The sequence below is a fragment of the Panthera leo genome, chromosome F3, assembly GCF_018350215.1.
Source record: "Panthera leo isolate Ple1 chromosome F3, P.leo_Ple1_pat1.1, whole genome shotgun sequence".
In the NCBI taxonomy this organism is placed as follows: Eukaryota; Metazoa; Chordata; class Mammalia; order Carnivora; family Felidae; genus Panthera; species Panthera leo.
This window is the reverse complement of record NC_056696.1, coordinates 55227173-55244559: the sequence shown is the minus strand read 5'-3', so window position 1 is coordinate 55244559 and position 17387 is coordinate 55227173. Positions and strand designations below refer to the sequence as shown.

General features: G+C 36.7%; 2 protein-coding genes across 10 annotated transcripts in view; one reads left to right on the top strand and one right to left on the bottom strand.

Annotated features, from left to right (window-relative positions):
• SPATA17 (spermatogenesis associated 17) overlaps positions 1-3683 on the bottom strand; it is a 196714-nt gene extending 193031 nt beyond the window's left edge. For all 5 annotated transcript variants that reach the window (XR_006199131.1, XM_042926292.1, XM_042926291.1 and 2 more), the window contains exon 1: positions 3366-3683. Coding sequence is in view for 4 of the 5 variants with exons in the window: in XM_042926292.1 (XP_042782226.1) it covers positions 3366-3433 (68 nt within the window). In the remaining variant the exon portion in view is untranslated. The remainder of the gene's footprint in view (positions 1-3365) is intronic.
• A 64-nt stretch (positions 3684-3747) lies between these two features.
• GPATCH2 (G-patch domain containing 2) overlaps positions 3748-17387 on the top strand; it is a 176104-nt gene continuing 162464 nt past the window's right edge. For 2 of the 5 annotated variants that reach the window (XM_042926289.1, XM_042926288.1), the window contains exons 1-2: positions 3749-3899; positions 14604-15317. In XM_042926289.1, the coding sequence (XP_042782223.1) occupies positions 3844-3899; positions 14604-15317 (770 nt within the window). In that variant the 5' untranslated portion in view covers positions 3749-3843. The other 3 variants (XM_042926285.1, XM_042926290.1, XM_042926286.1) reach the window with 3 other exon arrangements.

Below are 17387 nucleotides of genomic sequence, written 5' to 3'. Positions count from 1 at the left end.
CTCTGTCTCTCTCTGTCTCAAAAATAAATAAACATTAAAATAAATAAATAAATAAATAAATAAATAAATAAACTGCTACTTAATATTCCATCATGTGTATATGCCTTAATTTATTTAGCCAGATTAGTTACAAATATATACAAGTTACTTTCAGGGTTTGGTTTTTTTTTTCCCCCCTGTTAGAAATAATGCTTTAGGGGCACCTGGGTGGCTCAGTCTGTTAAGGGTCCCACTCTTGATTTTGGCTCAGGTTATGATGATCTCTACAAAGTCGTGAGATCAAGCCCTGCATCAGGCTCCACACTGGGCATGGAGCCTGCTTGAGATTCTCTCTCTCCTTCTCCCTCTGCCCATCTCCCGTTCATTCTCTCTCTGTCTCAAAAAAAAAAAAAAAACAAAAACAAAACTTTTTAAAAAGAAGTAATGCTTTAATGAATGCTTTACAGATAACCCTGTACTTAAAACACTTTTGTGTACAAATTGTGTACACAAGGTATTTCTACAAGGTCAATAGATAAAGTAACATGTATTTTGATGCTCTTATAGATCGAATTGTTTTTATAGTTTCAAATTACAATTGCTCATTGCTATTACATAAAAAGGCCATTGATTTTTGTGTATTGTGTCCTACAACCTTGCTAAATTCACTTATTTCTGGATGTTTTGTAGGTAACTTAGTTTTCTATGCACAGGATCATGTTGTCAGTGAACAAAGCCAATTTTGCTTCTTCCTTTGCAATTTTTACAACTTTAATTTATCTTGCAATACATAAAACTGGTAAGGAAAGTGTGGAATGTTCAGTAAAGGCTTTGAGACAATTTCTATACTAAAAGTTAAGTCCCTATCTCACCTGATACATACACACAAACACAATTGCAGAGTGAAGAAAAACGTAACAAAACTTTTAAAATATTGTCAGTAAACACAGAGAATTTTCTTATAACCACGGGTTGAGAAAGACCATTCCAATGAAGGCAAAATCCCCAGAGCGAAAATAATAGATTGACAACTTTGGCTACATAAAACTTAAAAAACTGAAAGATAGCCTGGTAGGCAGCACTGCGAACATTAAACATATGCCACTGTCTTTGAGACTGGGTGATGGGAGAGACTGTGGGGAGTTCCGAGGTCACTAAAAAGACTGGCCTCTGGAGTAATTATCACATAGGCTGGCAGAGTGGGGAAAAACTGATATTAGAAGCTGGATACAGAATGACCTGCATTACCGTATTAATGAGATTATTCACAACACTACTGTCTGTGATCACTTACAAGGTGGAAAATGTACTAATGAATTTTTGAAATGCACAAGGAGATGTGTAGGAAGCAAACTCAAAGTGCCTATTGGATTCTTTTAACTGCATGGAATTAGGGGTATCCCATAAATCTCAGGAACAGCGTTCGTCTAGATTTAACTATAAATACAAGTACAGTTATTCCTTATTGTTTCTATTACTTCTTTTGCTCCTCTTCCCCTATCTTGAGATCTTTGCTCTAATTTAATCTTCACTTGATTTCAGAGAGTACTTTCTTGAGGACATTTCCTCCAATAGGCTATATGGATGACATAACCCTGAGTCTTTATATATCTGAAAACGTCTTTCTTTCATCAAAAAAAAAAAAAAATGAATAAGAGCTTTGATGGGTTTAGGTTTTTTTAGATATTGCCTTGAATAATCAGTAATTATTGTCCTTTTTTTCTCTTAGAAGTCCCTGTGTTGCTCATGAACCAATCAGTGCTTCTTTCTTCGTTGGCAAATACCTTTTTCTTGTCTGTCTAGATTAGGAGCCTGTAAAATTGTTTCTGTATCCTTGAAATTTTGCCAGATAACATCTAAGAAGTGTGTCTTTAAAAAAAAAAAAATCCTGTCTCATACTCAGAGCCCTCTCCATTCAAAGCCATATTCTTTCTCCAGTTTAGGAAAGTTTTCTTCTACTACTTCTTTATTAGTCATTTATCTTCTTCCCACTCCCACTCCCAAATCCCGCAGTGACTATCATTCACATACTAAATCCCCTGGATATGTCTTTCATGTTGCTCTCCTAAAACATTTACCTCTCACCAGTCACTTCTCTATTTTTAAATTCACTTACTATATTTGTAACTAGAAACGTTTATTTTTTAAAAATTCATTCCAGTAACTTTTTTCCCTCTAATTTTATTTCTGTAAAAGTTCTCATTATACCTGTATTAAAGTTTACACCTATGCAGACCATTAATTCTAACTCTACAGTAGCCACCTGTTTTGGTCTCTTGGCTTCATCTCCTCCCATCAAACCAACATTACTTTGAATAGCTTGTGAATTTTTTTCTATATGAATCTCATTTTCCTTCCCTCATGCAAAGTGGGAATAGATACATAATTTGTTAAGGATGTTTAAGAAATAGACCCATACCTAGTTCCTTTTCTACAAAGTCCCCCCACACACATTTTTTTTTTTTTTTTTTTTTTTTTTTTTTTTTTTTTTTTTTTTTTTTTTTTTTTTTTTTGCAGAATGGGGCCTCACAGGAACTCCTCTGAGAATGCAGATTCTCTGGCCATAACGGAGACCCAGTGAATCAGAATCTATATTCTAACATCATCCTCAAGTGATTCTAATGTACACTACAGTTTACAAAGCGCTGATCTAACCAATAACACATGGGAAATGGCAATAATTGCTTAAGGAAACTGCCAGTTACCTTTTTTCACAAATTGATATTTTATACGGCCTTTGTGCCCAAAGCTACAAACACTCTGTTGTTGTTTTTACTAGGCGAACATTGGAATTTTGATTCTTTCATGATCTTTAGAGATTTCTCTTTATACTGAAAATATTAATAGTAATAATAAATGAAATGGAAGGAATGCCAGCCTATTCTCATCACGGCCAGAATGGTTTAGATACTGTCACTTCGGGAAGACAAATGAGCCATGGAACAGTTGAGTTCAATGACATCTGTGAAACCATGAGGTCCAAACCCCCAGGCAAACGGGAGACACAACGGAGATCACCCAGCTAGAGTGCCTGGGTGACCCCAGTCAGGGTACTAAAACTTCAACAGGGAGGGCATGGGTTTCATCAAACTGTGGAGTGATGATGTCCCAGAAGAATACTTTATTCTGCAATTTTATCTACAGTAGGCAGTTTCCTAAGCCATCTCAAGCTAATAACTATGTCCTCCCTTTACCCCCATCTATAATTCCTCTGTATGGTAACACTACTTTTAAACTTGTGGTTAAGTTTGCGGCCAGCAAACGAAGCGGGGAGAAGTGCTTGGTATTTACTGATTCAGGGACTTTGTTAATAGGAAACTCTTGCCGAGGAACGCCTGGCGAGGGCGAAGCCAGCCCTCTGAGCTGCACCCCAGTCGACGCCTTACCTGTTCCTGAAGTAGTACTGGTGTGCCAGGAACGTCGACCGAGCTTGGAGCCGAGCTAACGTGGCCATAGTCTCCCGGCTTCTGCGGGAGCACCGGTGTTACTATTGGTCTCCATGGCAACCGGGCTAAACCATAAAGCTAGTCCCGAGGGCACAACTTTTCGACCACTCCACTTCTATTTGCTACCCTGCTTCAGTTTGCAGAATACCAGAAAGACATTTAAGAAATTTTTCGTAGGAAAAGGTTCCAGTGATTTGCCTCTATCTTTTCTGTGAGTTAAAAAGGAGGAGATTACAGGCGACGAAGGCGGTGCGGGGAGGAGACGTAATGGTTGCTCCGGGCATCCGGTTTCCGCCTCCCGTCTGCTTCCGGAAGCTCAGCTCAAAATGCTGAACTGCTTCTGGAAGTCGCTGGTGCTGTGGTAGTTGGAGTCTGTTCTCGGGCCTGAGCCTCGAGGCCAGGCTCCTGGGTGTCGTTAATGTTCGGGGCCGCCGGGCGCCAACCGATCGGAGCTCCAGCCGCCGGGAACAGCTGGTGAGGCTGGCGGCCCTGGGGATGGGAGATCCGGAGAGGGTGTGATGGCCTGAGGCCGCCGGACCTGGAATGGAAGGGGGAGGGAGTTGGGGATGGATGATCTGAAGACACTTAGGCCTTGCTCTCACTCGTGCCTGGGCTGGAAGCGATTTGAGGAAGGCGTTGAGGTGTGTGCTAAAGATGTGCGCAGGAGTACGGTAAATGCTTGCTGATTGCCCAACCCTCTACGATATTTGGGGAGTAAAGCTATCGATACTCCAAGAGCAATTCGTTTCGTCCCTGATTGTTGACAAGGCTAGGGACAGAAGAAACTAACTTAATATAGATCTTATCCCCTCACGTTCCTTTTTAAATGTACTAGATTACAGCAGGTGTCTTGGGGGATCAAATCCCAGAAATCTAGAGTTCTGGAAGTTTAGTACTAGAAGACACCCCACTCACCCCTCTTTTCTGGAGTGGGAGTGGCCTACCTGTTTCTGCCCCTTGAACGGTCCATTTTAGTTCAAATGAGATGTGTATGAGTGTTCCCTAAGAACATATAAATGCCAGGATTTTAGGTTTGGGGTTTGACCAGGGCTGCGGTACCCCCATCACCAGTGCCACTTTGAAATAATATATTGCTTTGATTTTTCAAAGTGCTTTCACAAATTCATGCACTTTATCTTTATGACAGTTCTGATAGGAGATTATCACGGGCACAGAATTCCTAAGTGAGTTGTCCAAAATTGCCATGGACATTTTAGTCCTAGACCTAGAAGCTGGGTTTTGGGTTTCTAACTGAAAGCTCTGCAATGCCAGGCCTATTTTTCCCCAGGCATACGTCGGACAAGCAGTGAAGCAAGTTTCCCACTGACAATTTCAAGCATAAAGTATTGAAAAATGGGTGACCTGTGGCCGAAAAACGTCCATTCTTAGATTCTGCAATGAATGAGGCACGCTAGTAGTCTGTGATCTCAAAGAATTCCTCTGCGTCCCTTGTCGGTGAAAAGTTAAAAGAATATCTTGCTTGAAATGTTTTGAATGAGATTAGATCGTTCTGTAGTTCGTTTTATAATGGTTATACTTTTAAATTCTGACATTTTCCAGTGAGAAAGCTGGGAGTACTTTCTTAAATGAGCCATATTTTTTTTTAATGGTGTGTGTCATTAGCCTAACATAAAACACTTGTTACATGTTTAGTATTTTTAGTTCTGACAGTTGTATGTACTGTGTAATCACCACACAAAACAAGATATAGGACATTTCCATTACCCCAGAATTCCCTCCCCAGGCATCTAATAGGTACCTGTCTTAATGTTTCACCATTCAGTACCTAGTTAAGGGAACTAAACTAAATGTGCTTTATAGGTTGGTCTGCCCTTGTTGCAGTGATACTGATTTGTAGGACAGAGGACTATTTAATAAAAAAAAAAGTATGACTCTTCCAACTCCTTCCTCTCCCTTTCACCTTCTCACCAACTCATAGTTAGGTACCTCCGTATAATACAGAGAAACCCTCCTTCAGTTCTCTTAAAATGCTTATCTTCTTTTCAATTATCGGTGTAGAATTCATTTTTTTCTTATGGCCCAGAGGATAACATAGTGCTTAGCACTTAATCATTGTTTCTTAATGAAACTCGGAAAAATCACACCTGATTGGCCAGAATGAACACTTTCCAGCAAACTGGAACCTTGATTTTCTAGTTTATCTGCACAACCATTCCCTTACTAGAAAGTTCTCAATGGAATTTTCTTTTTCATTCATTGATCAGACATTTACCATACTGTGCACGTAAGTTTGCTCTCAGTAACGAAGCCCCAGTGCCGCAGGGGTTGCTACTACTGGTTGATTCCTTGGTGCGGAGTTTTATGTACATGTATCTCATGTAAATCTTTTGCGGTGGGTGCTGTCGGTTTTTTTTGCATTTTAGAAATGGCAAAAACAGGAGCAAATACAGCTTAAGTAACTTGCCCACGTATCATGTTTGCAGTGTGATGCTGGTATACCTAGAACAATTCTTCACCATCCTCGTATACGTCCTATTTGTCTGAATAAGATACAATATCACGGGAATATCTAAACGGGAAAGACTATGCCCAGATAGGTTAGCCAGCCTGAATTCCTGTTGTATATACCTCCCATCTTGACTTCAACTTTTTCTCCAATGTCGAGATTAGATTTTTCAAGTTTTAGGCCCCAAAGGGGTAAATAGTAGATGATTTATCTACCCTTTAACAATTTGTTTGAAAGATAGAACTGAGATTATATTTTGTAATTTACTGCTACAGAAGACAAGTTGTATACAATTAAATAACAAAAATCCTCAGGAAATGAATATATCTTTTGTGCAAATTATTCTTGTAAGTGGTTTATATTATATTTTTATAAAATCGTTATACCTGAGAGTTTCTATCTCCTTTTCCTGACTCCTCATCCACACACAATTTTGAAATTAGGGGCCAAAAAGCATAAGTATTGTGACACTTATAATGTTAACCTGCCTTTTAAAATTTGATTCATTTAATGGATAAACCACATTTATAATTTAGATACACTTTTATTACTTTTTACCTTATTAGTGATTTATATTTAAAGTGAATTTCTGGTTTTTAAGATTTTAAAGGTTGAACTAACACGTTTTACAATTAAGTCCTTGATAATGAGAATATTGAATTACTGATATATTGAGCCATACTATTTGTTTCAATGTGTGTGGTTTGCTTTTTTTTTTTTTAAAGACCTTAAAATTATAAACTGTATTTATTCTAGATCATTTCCTTTTTTCTGTAGTTTCTTTCTTATTTATTATTTGGATTTTTTTTGGGTCCAAGAAATGGCATAGTGGGAAATGTAAATTTTTTAGATAACTGCCTTTTTTTTTTTTTTTTTTTTTTTTTTTTTTTTTTGTCTTTTATCTTGAGGTCAATTCCATACTGTCAGGTTTGTTTGAGTCAGGTTTCTATTTTGACAATGAGGGATCAAAGCAATGGCCAGTGTGATTTTGGCCAAGTAACCCATTAATATTAGTTTAGCTCTTTAGCATTTTTGTTTATGGCAAGCTGGAAACCTTTAAAACATCTTTGATAATTTGTCCTTTACCACCACATTTGCTCTGCTAGAAAGGTAGCCAGAAAGTTAAGAGTATCTGGCTTGTTAATGTGGCAGAAACTTTGAAATCAGGGTTGTCTAAATTTTTAGTGAAGCCATATTTTTCCTGTTTTTTTGTTCAGTCATTCATTGGTTTGTTCACCCAACAGATCTCTTTTTAAAAAATATTTATTTATTTATTTATTTATTTATTTATTTACTTATTTATTGAGAGAGACCGAGAGAGAGACAGAGTGTGAGTGAGGGAGGGGCAGAGAGAGAAGGAGACACAGAATCCTAAGCAGGCTCCAGGCTCCAAGCTGTCAGTACAGAGCCTGACGCAGGGCTCGAACCCACACACTGTGAGATCATGACCTGAGCCGAAGTCAGCTGGTTAACTTACTGAACCATCCAGGTGCCCCCCAACAGATCTTTTTTAAACATCTGTTGCATGTCAAGCATTGTGCTAGGTACTTGTAATTAATATTCAGTTGTCTTCATTCTTATTCTAAGAATTCAGAATATATTATATATTCAATAAATATTGAATAGTTAGTTACCATGTTTGAGCAATGAATGAGACTCCTCTCGTCCATATTAGAAACTTGCCTAGATGTGCTCTAATATATGCATGTTGACAAGAATTGGAATGAATTATTTTTTAGACTCTAAATTATTTTTGTTTGTTTTAGACTTTGACTTTATGTCATTTACACAACTTCTTATTCAACAATTTGTGTTTCAAAAGTGATTAGAGCGTAAAGTTTTGAATGACTCTTGAAGTTAAATGAAGTTAAAAACAGAAGAACCTTCAAATTTAAATAGCAAATGAGCTTGCCTTATTAACTCACTATTTGGAAAGTAGAAAAAGACTTTTTTCTAAAGCCATGAATGATTTTTTTAAATTTAAGTTAATTTTTAATTTTTGGCCTAACTGCTAGGGTTTGGAGGAAAGAAAGCTTTCTGCCTGTTCCTGTGGTAACAAAAGTGACCAAATAGCAGGTTCCAGCAGCACCTCCAGTCAAGTTCAAGTCCGTGGAACCTTTGCTTCCATTGGCAATGAACTTTTCTGCTTGGTGGAGAACCTGTGGCTCCTAACTTGGTGGAATGACTTTCTTTAATTTATTTTTTCTTGTATCTATATATTATTAAGTTAGGAGTCAGTCAGAAATGCAGCATTAATTTTTAGGTTTTTTTTTTTTTAATATTCATGAAAATCTTTAAAGAGTGCATGAATGTCTTGAAATGATATGGAAGATTTTTGCTAATGTCTGTTATTCCCCCCTCTTCCCATGAATCAGAGTGGTTCAAGAACTCAGAAAGGGCAAGGTCTGTGCTTTCATTATGATATCCTCAGGATTCATAAGGTGGTTACACCCTAAAAGCAGAATGATTTGATATTTCAGTGACCACCTCATTCATGTACAGAAGTTGTTAAAAGATGAAATAACTACTCTCACATAAGTATTCACTCTCATCCCACAGAATCCCTTCAAGGTAGAAAATATACCATTTTTATGATGAATAAACAGTCTGAAAATAAGTAATTTGTTTAGGGTCCTATAGCTAAGGAATAGAGTCAAATTTAGCTTCCACATTCATAGATTTGACTTTAAAGCTTGTGTTCTCTAGTTTCCTCCCAGCCTTTTCCCCTACCTAGAGAATTCTGGTCCATGTGCATTGCCTAATATTAATGTAAAGTTATAATTAATTACTTACACGTTTCATAATAAGTTCCCCTAACTCCACGCTACCTCTTTCAAGAAGAGAGAAAAGGTTACTTCTGATTAATGGTTTAAGTTAGGTAGGTCAAGGAATTTCTAAACTAGCTTAAATGTTAACATTTAATGTTAGGGTTATTCTATATTTCCTAAGAAATATTTCCCCAAGGTATATAAAAGGAGATACTTCTTTTAATCATTTTAAAGGTTACTAGACTGAGATAAAGACTTATTTTGTCAAAAATGTTACCATTAAAGAAGGAAATGCATAAATTCCTATGAGCAGTAGAAATTTTAATCAAACAGATCATATTTTATTGAATTAGGCATGAAATTTAGCCCTTGATGTGGCATCTTTTTTTTTTTTTTATGTTTAATTTATTTATTTTTGAGAGAGAAAGCAAGCATGAGCAGGAGACAGGCAGAAAGAGAAAGAGACAGAGATCCCAGGCAGGCTCTGCACTGTCAGCAGAGTCCATCGTGGTGGGGCTCAAACTCAGGAACTCTGAGCTGGACGCCTAACTGACTGAGCCACCTAGCCAGCCCTGATGTAGCATCTCTAAGGCTCCTGTTTGCATGTTTAGGCACCGATTGTCATGATCTACACTATTATGTGTTAATTTGAATGTGTATTCTTTAGCTATTTACTTTTATGACCAAACAACCCTTCCTATCTTAAGCCAAAGCTAACATGAATATCAAAACATGTAATTCCAAGACTATTTTCTTAAGTTTGTGATCAGTCATAGCATACATTCATCAGCATAGCTCTTGACTAGGTATTCCTCCTACATTGTTTTTGTACACATTGAATTTTTATTCGTGCAGAAACTAACAATAAATGGCTATTTCCTTAACTTGCTAGAAGCCAAGTAAGTAGTTGTATTTAGCAGTGGGCGAATTTGTTTTAGCACTCCGCTGCTAGAGTTACTTAAGTTTGTAGAAGAGATAATCCTGTGTTTTACAGAGATGAAGAGGAGAATTTTACCATGTATTAGATGATAAGGAGCATTTGATTTCTTTTTCCTTACCTAGATATTTGATAGCTGTGGTCAGTCACTTTTTTGTTACACATGGAAGATTTTTGTTTGTTTGTTTGTTTTTTAATGTTTATTTATTTTTGGGACAGAGAGAGACAGAGCATGAATGGGGGAGGGGCAGAGAGAAAGGGAGACACAGAATCAGAAGCAGGCTCCAGGCTCTGAGCCATCAGCCCAGAGCCCGACGCGGGGCTCGAACTAATGGGCCGTGAGATCGTGACCTGAGCTGAAGTCGGACACTCAACCGACTGAGCCACCCAGGCGCCCCGATTTTTGTTTGTTTTTAATGAAATTGTTGGGTTTATGAAGACACACATGTCTATCATTGTATTATGTAGTTATTTTTATCAGTGTCCAGGCAAGGAAATTATTCTCTAATTTTTCTGTACATGCTATATTTTATCCTCTTAGGAATAGTAGTTATTGCTAATAGAGTCTCCAAAAAGGAAAAGTCACTGATGGAGTAATTGGCTGTCAGTTTTTGGGGGGATCAGTTTTTCTGGGCTTTCTTGGGCTTCTTTGCCGTGCCTCCCTGTACATTGTTGACTGCTCTTTGAGAGCCCTTGATTTGATTCATCAGTCAACTGCTAGTCCTGTGGGAACATGTGAGCATCGAGTTTGGACTAAGGCCACGTCCTGAGTCTTCTTTCTTGAGCAAGAAACATTTGAAAGAAAACTCTAAACTCAGCACCAGGTTTTCTACATTCATTGACCATCCTTACTCTCAAACATACGTTTTTAAGGAAAGCCTTTGTCTGAGTTAGAATTTGGTGTTAAGAAAGCCAGGGAGAACAATTTACTCATTTTATTGGATGTTTTAATAGTGCCTAGAAGAAGACTGACAAAAACTTAACCCTTGGCGCAAAATTCTTACCTAAAACTGGCATATCAAATTTTGGGTTGATCATATGTTTTATATTGCTCAGCATAATGCAATACCTCCTGCGAAAAACCAAAATGCTTATCTGCTCAGGTCATGTCGTTTTCAAAATCCCACTTTAGATAGATAGTGGGACTATAATCTTATTCTATTTATTTGGTGTATTTGAAGAAAACTCTTAGTGAACTGTCATCTTAGACATTCTACCTAATGCAAACTATTCTCAAAAGATATCTTTTCCATTGAATTTCAAATGGAGAGAAATTGTTTTATAAATATGAATGTTATTCAAATTAGCTAAGTGGTAATTCACTAAATTTTACTGTAATTAAACTTTACAGCTATGAATGCTTAATAAACACGTTTTTGTACAGAAAAGTTCTGTATTTTCAGGTTCTTTCTTCAATAGGAAAAGTCTCATTTAAGAAAATATCTTGAAGATAAAGTGTTTCCATACCATGGTCTTCAATGTAACTGCCGAGGCAAAGGAAATAAATGAGCTATTGATTATGTGGTCTCTTATAATGACTTTATTTCTGTGAGGCCAGATGATGCCAGTTTTCCCTGAGAGATAGAAATGAAGCAGCGTGACTGACTATAATATCACTAGCTCATTAACAAGGGTTTTGACTTGCGGGAGTCTGGTGAGTTGAAACTGAAGGGGGGGAAAGTGATTTTAACTCTGAATGTTGCATATTTTCTTCTGTGTTTTTGTGAGGCTTTTAAAAAATCTTTTTAAAGTAAATGTCTTCATTGGCATTCGTATCTGATCCCTATTTGAGTGACATCATGGAATAAATTGGGTTCTCTGGATAAATTTTTTTTAAATTTTTTTTAATGTTTGTTATATATGTGAGTGAGTGGGGGAGGGGCAGAGAGAGAGGGAGACACAGAATCCAAAGCAGGTTCCAGGCTCTAAGCTGTCAGCACAGAGCCCGACGTGGGGCTCGAACCCATGAACCGTGAGATCATGACCCAAGCCGAAGTCGGACACTTAATCAACTGAGCCATCCCGGTGCCCCTAAAATTTTCTTAATGTCTTTTTTTTTTAAACAATACAAAGTCAAGTAAGGTGACAATTTTGATGATGTTATCAAGAAATTTTGCTTTCATTCTTAGTAATACCAGTTCTATTTTCTTAAGCTGTTTGTTACAATAATACTTTTTAAATGAAATTGATTGAAGACTTAAGTTTCAATGGATTGAATCTGATTGCTAACCTTTATCTAATGGTGGTAGGTCAACCACATTTCCTTTTTGTAGTAAAGCACTAGATTATAACTTCCAAAATAACCTGCAACTTTAGTTGTAGATGACATTCATGCATTGAGTTAATTTCATATTAATAATTAGACCTAGTCATTCACCCATTGATGAGAAAACTGCATCTCCAAAGAGTAAGTTACTTAAGAACCAGGTGATACCGAGTCTTCTTTTAGACAAAGGTCCTTATTCTAGTACACGTTAAGCTGGCGTCCAGTGAATTTTATTAAAGGTGCAATATTATATTCAGAGATCATAGATCTTTCAGACTACATTTCTTCCAAAGAAATAGTATTCAAGGAAATGAACAAAATATTTATTGCAATAAAGGGAAAACAAAAATGTGATTATTAACATAGAGTTGATGGAGAAAAGACCCATTTGGCTTATCAGTATAGTCAGAATTGTAGCTCTTCTTTTGGCTTAATGCTAATTCCTACGTGACACCTATTTCTCATAACCAAATGCAGGGTTCTAAAACCTGAGTAATATATAGGACCCTTTTAGTGGCTTTCCAGAGTTTATTTAAAATATATACTTCAGTCACCATGTTAATTCAGAATGCTAAAGGAGATAGATCAGGAAAATACAATGCCCACATTAAATGAAAGACTATGTCCGGGTGCCTGGGTGGCTCAGTCGGTTGAGCATCCGGCTTCGGCTCAGGTCATGATCTCACCGTTGGTGAGTTCAAGCCCTGTGTCAGGCTCTGTGCTGACAGCTCAGAGCCTGGAGCCTGCTTCAGATTCTGTGACCCCCTCTCTCTGCCCCACCCCTGCTTGTGCTCTGTCTCTCCCTGTCTTTCAAAAATGAATAAACATAATTTTTTTTTTTTTTTAATGAAAAACTGTGTCCCATTTAGTTAATTGCTCACAATGTACATTTCACTGATGACTACAGCATCGGGGGCTTTGGATTCAACTAACTTCCACCACCTATACTGCCCTTGATTCAGGTCTCCCATTCGTCTTTTCTGTTCAAAAGAATATAATGCTAAGTGTGAGTCATTTGGCTTTACACAGATATATATTAAATCTGTCTCAGAAATTAAAATAGTACCACCTGCTGCTACATCACTCATAAACAAATGCAAACTGGATACTGGAATTGTGTGGTACTAGAATCCCTTTCTTGGCTGCAGTTGGTTGAGCATTCAGGCTCTAGAACCAGATTGCTGGAGTTTGAAACCTGTTTCTACCATTTTCTAGGTGTGTCACTTTGGGCAAATTGCCCTTAATGTCTGTGTCTCTTTGCGTCTCATATACCACCTTATAAGGTTATTATGTGAGAATGAAATGAGGTAATGCATATAAAACATTTAAAAATGGGCCAAGCACATAGTAAGTTCTTGTGTTAGAAGCTGTATGTGTGAATCATCTTATCTTATAAGTAGTAAATCCAGTTGAATTAAAATGTGTGTTTTCAGATTCAAATGCAAACACAAAATGAAAAATTATTATAAGGAACCTGCAAATGCCTCAAATTATAGACTGTAGAGACTATATAAACCAGGGTCAGCAAACTATAGCCAGCCATCACTTGGTTTTGTAAATAAAATTGTATTAGAACACAGCCATTCATTTATGTATTGCCTAGGGCTATTTTCACCTTACGGTGGCTAAAGTTGAGTGGCTATGACAGAGACCTAATAGAGTGCAAAGCCTAACAGTTTACTGTTTGGCCCTTTAGAGAAAAGTGTGCCTACCCCTACTATAGATTTAGAAGTTATATAGACCTCTGTAGTTGAGGATATTTTGATCCCTAGGCCCTTCTAAGACTCAGAAATGATTGTTCATGATCTGTATAAGAAAGATACATGTTTGAATTAACTATACTGTTTAAAAAATAAAATTGGAATTTTGGGCTTTCCATCACCAACCAATCTAGAATCTTTCGGAGTTGGGTTTGGAAAGGGTCGATATAATTTATACAAGTCCGTAAAGAATGCTTATCCTAGCTGACAAGCAGATCATTGTCTCACTGGTAACATAGTTTAATGGTTTTTGTTTGTTTCTTTTTATTTAAAAAATACCAAGAGACTGTCTCAGAATGAATTGTAAGAAAAATGATGGGCCATTTTAGACCAGTGAGCCTCCAGTTTGAGTATGAACAGTTTCTGCTTGACTGAGTTATGAGATTAGTGTGGCCTAAATATATGCCTAGTGTCTGGTTAAACTCTCCTTTCACATATATTACAAATCTTGAAAGTACCTGTCAGTCTTTCCATCTCCCTCACATATCATGGTGGTGACTGGGTAGAGCGTGTGGTGAGTAGAGGATTGTACAGTTTCCTTCTTCACTTAGAAATTGCTGTGGGGGAGGGGTGGTTGGAGGAAGGCTTGAGAAAGCTCTCTCCATATCTGTTCTAGCAAAACTGGCTCTAGGGAAAGGGCAGGAGTAGACTAATGAGCAGGGATTTAAGCAGAAATAACTTTTCTATAATTACACAGTAAAAATAGGAAATTACTGGGATCTTTCATTGCTGATCTTATGCTTACTCTATCTTGAAGTAATTCGTATGTTTAATAAAAGAACTTACATATGAAAAAGGAGCTTAAAATGAGTCAGAATATTTGAAACTATATGGGATAGAAAAATTAAATAGCTTTTAAACATTTCTTTATAATAACTATTAATTTTAGATTTAGAGTGAATTGTCTGCTGTAATAAACTAGGTTAATGCAGTTAATACTATTTTCTTTAATTTTTTTTCTTCTTTTTTTGAAAATGTAGGCATTTCAGTCGAACCATGGAAGAACTGGTTCATGATCTTGTCTCAGCATTGGAGGAGAGCTCAGAGCAAGCTCGAGGTGGATTTGCTGAAACAGGTGATCATTCTCGAAGTATTTCTTGCCCTCTGAAACGCCAGGCAAGGAAAAGGAGAGGGAGAAAGCGGAGATCATATAATGTTCACCACCCATGGGAGACTGGTCACTGCTTAAGTGAAGGCTCTGATTCTAGTTTAGAGGAACCAAGCAAGGACTATAGAGAGAATCACAATAATAATAAAAAAGATCACAGTGACTCTGATGACCAAATGTTAGTGGCTAAGCGCAGGCCATCATCAAACTTAAATAATGTACGAGGAAAAAGACCTCTGTGGCACGAATCTGACTTTGCCGTGGACAACCTTGGGAACAGAACTCTGCGCAGAAGGAGAAAGGTGAAACGCATGGCCGTGGACCTGCCACAGGACATCTCTAACAAACGGACAATGACCCAGCCCCTTGAAGGTTGTAGAGATCAGGACATGGACAGTGATAGAGCTTACCAATATCAAGAGTTTACCAAGAACAAAGTCAAAAAAAGGAAATTGAAAATAATTAGACAAGGACCAAAAATCCAAGATGAAGGAGTAGTTTTAGAAAGTGAGGAAATAAGCCAGACCAGTAAGGACAAAATGGACTACGAAGAGCAAAAAGTCTCAGACGAACTCATGAGTGAAAGGTGACTTTTATATTCTCTAAATATAAAAATATGTGTCTCCATTGTTTGTGCTTGAACGTATTTTGTATTTTAATTAATCCTATTTTAAAATAATTATAAATTATAATAATATAAAATATAATCATAGTGATATTCCTGTTTAACCATCGTTACATTTCTTTATACTTTATGGTGTTTAACACAAAGCAAAATTGCTTATTTGATTTAAACAAAGTCTTTCCATTGTGTTTTAAAGACTTAATTTTCAGCTATAAAGAGAAAAGGAAATGGATTTTCAATGGGAAAGAATGCACTTTTGAATAACAGCACATTTAGAACTCATAGAATTGGATTTATAATTATTTATTTGTTTAATTATAGAGCTTTAGCTTTGGTGCTTTTTAGTGTCACAATTCATCAGTTTATTTTGATTCTTAAGAATCAAAAATTGGTAGCACTTCAACAGATATGGCTTGATCTTTTTAGAAGTCTGTGGAATACTGGGAATTCTGATCACTTAGGAATTGTAAAACCTAATTTACAGTCTAGAAAAACTTGATCTTGTCATTAGACAAATGAGAAAAACAATGATCCTTTGGCAGCCAGTCTAATGTACCTATTCTAGAAAGCAGATATACCACCATGATAATTGTTAAGTACTATTTTGACAACATCAAGAGGTAAGTGATCATTTTTCTTTTACACAGAACTAATGCTACTGTAGGAAATGAGAAAGTATTGACATTGTTCATCTTTTTAGGCATGTTCTTACAACCAGACTCAGAACTATGATCCAGAAAAGAAAGAAAACATTGCTTACTGGGAAAGAGTATTTGATTTTAATTTGTAAGACTAACCTCATCTTAATCATGTAGACTGAAGACCATGGACTTCATATATATGTATTTAATAATACATACTATTTTGTATATACATATATATTTGCTTATAAATATGATTACAAACATGAATAGGATCTGGTAAAATTTATAGGATGGGGCTTTTATTAGAGATGGTTTGCTATTTATGTTATTTTTCTAAGGAAGTAAAAATTATTCAAAACAAAAAAAATGTTTCAGGAAGGCTTTGAGAAGTTTATGGTATCTGCTTTTCTTCCAAAAAAAAAAAAAAAAAAAAAAAAGACAGCATTTTAATACCATAGTGAAAATTATTTGTATGGTAGTATTGAGCCATTGTGACTGAGGACTACTAAGCTTGACTTGAAAGTGATTATCTTGCTCAGTTGCTGGGAGAGAGCGTATGTGTAGTAGAGACTAAGTATTCATTTCTGGATTATTTACAGATTACAGCTTTTTGGATTGATTGTTCAAGCCCCTCCTTTTATTGATGTCTGCCTTTTATTGACAGACATCAACCCTGGAAGAAAAATGAGATGCAACTCTCTTGATTTCTCTTCACTGTAAAAAATATTTGAGTATCTATTAGATATAATCAGTCTACCCAGCAGTCAACAGCCCAGGTACCAATTTTCAAAGAGGATGTTTTCACTCCTGAATCATTTTTTTAAGTATTTCTTTCTTTGATTTTAAACTTAGCCGTGTAACTATTTTTATTGTCACTCAGATGCATATTCTCTCTGTGGGAAGATTGCTAAGTAAGGCAGTGCCTGTTCCCTGCAGCCCCATAGTTTAGAATAGCAGACAAGCAAACAATGAAAATGAAGTGTGCTGAGCGGAAAGTATTGGTCAGGGAAGATTTCCAAAAGGAGCTATGATTTAAGCAAGTGCTAAGGCATGGATTGTGGAGCAAAGTGGGATGTATTTGGTAAAGTACATGTAGTTCATTATGACTAGAACATGAAGTGGGGGCTGAGGCTACAGCAGTAAGCATGTTTTAAAGGCCTGGGAAGTAATGGGAGGAATTTTAACAACGAAAAAACTCAATTAGATTTACACTTTCTCAAGGTAACATGATCTCAGTAACAGTGTTTTTTTAGCTTTGACTGACCTCTAATCCATCCTTAAGTGAGAGGTGGATTATGGCAGTGATAGTAAAGGGAAAAAAAAAATAGAACACTTTTAAGAGTTGGAATCAGTGGAAGGTTGACTGTACTGGGGAGGACAAAAGAGA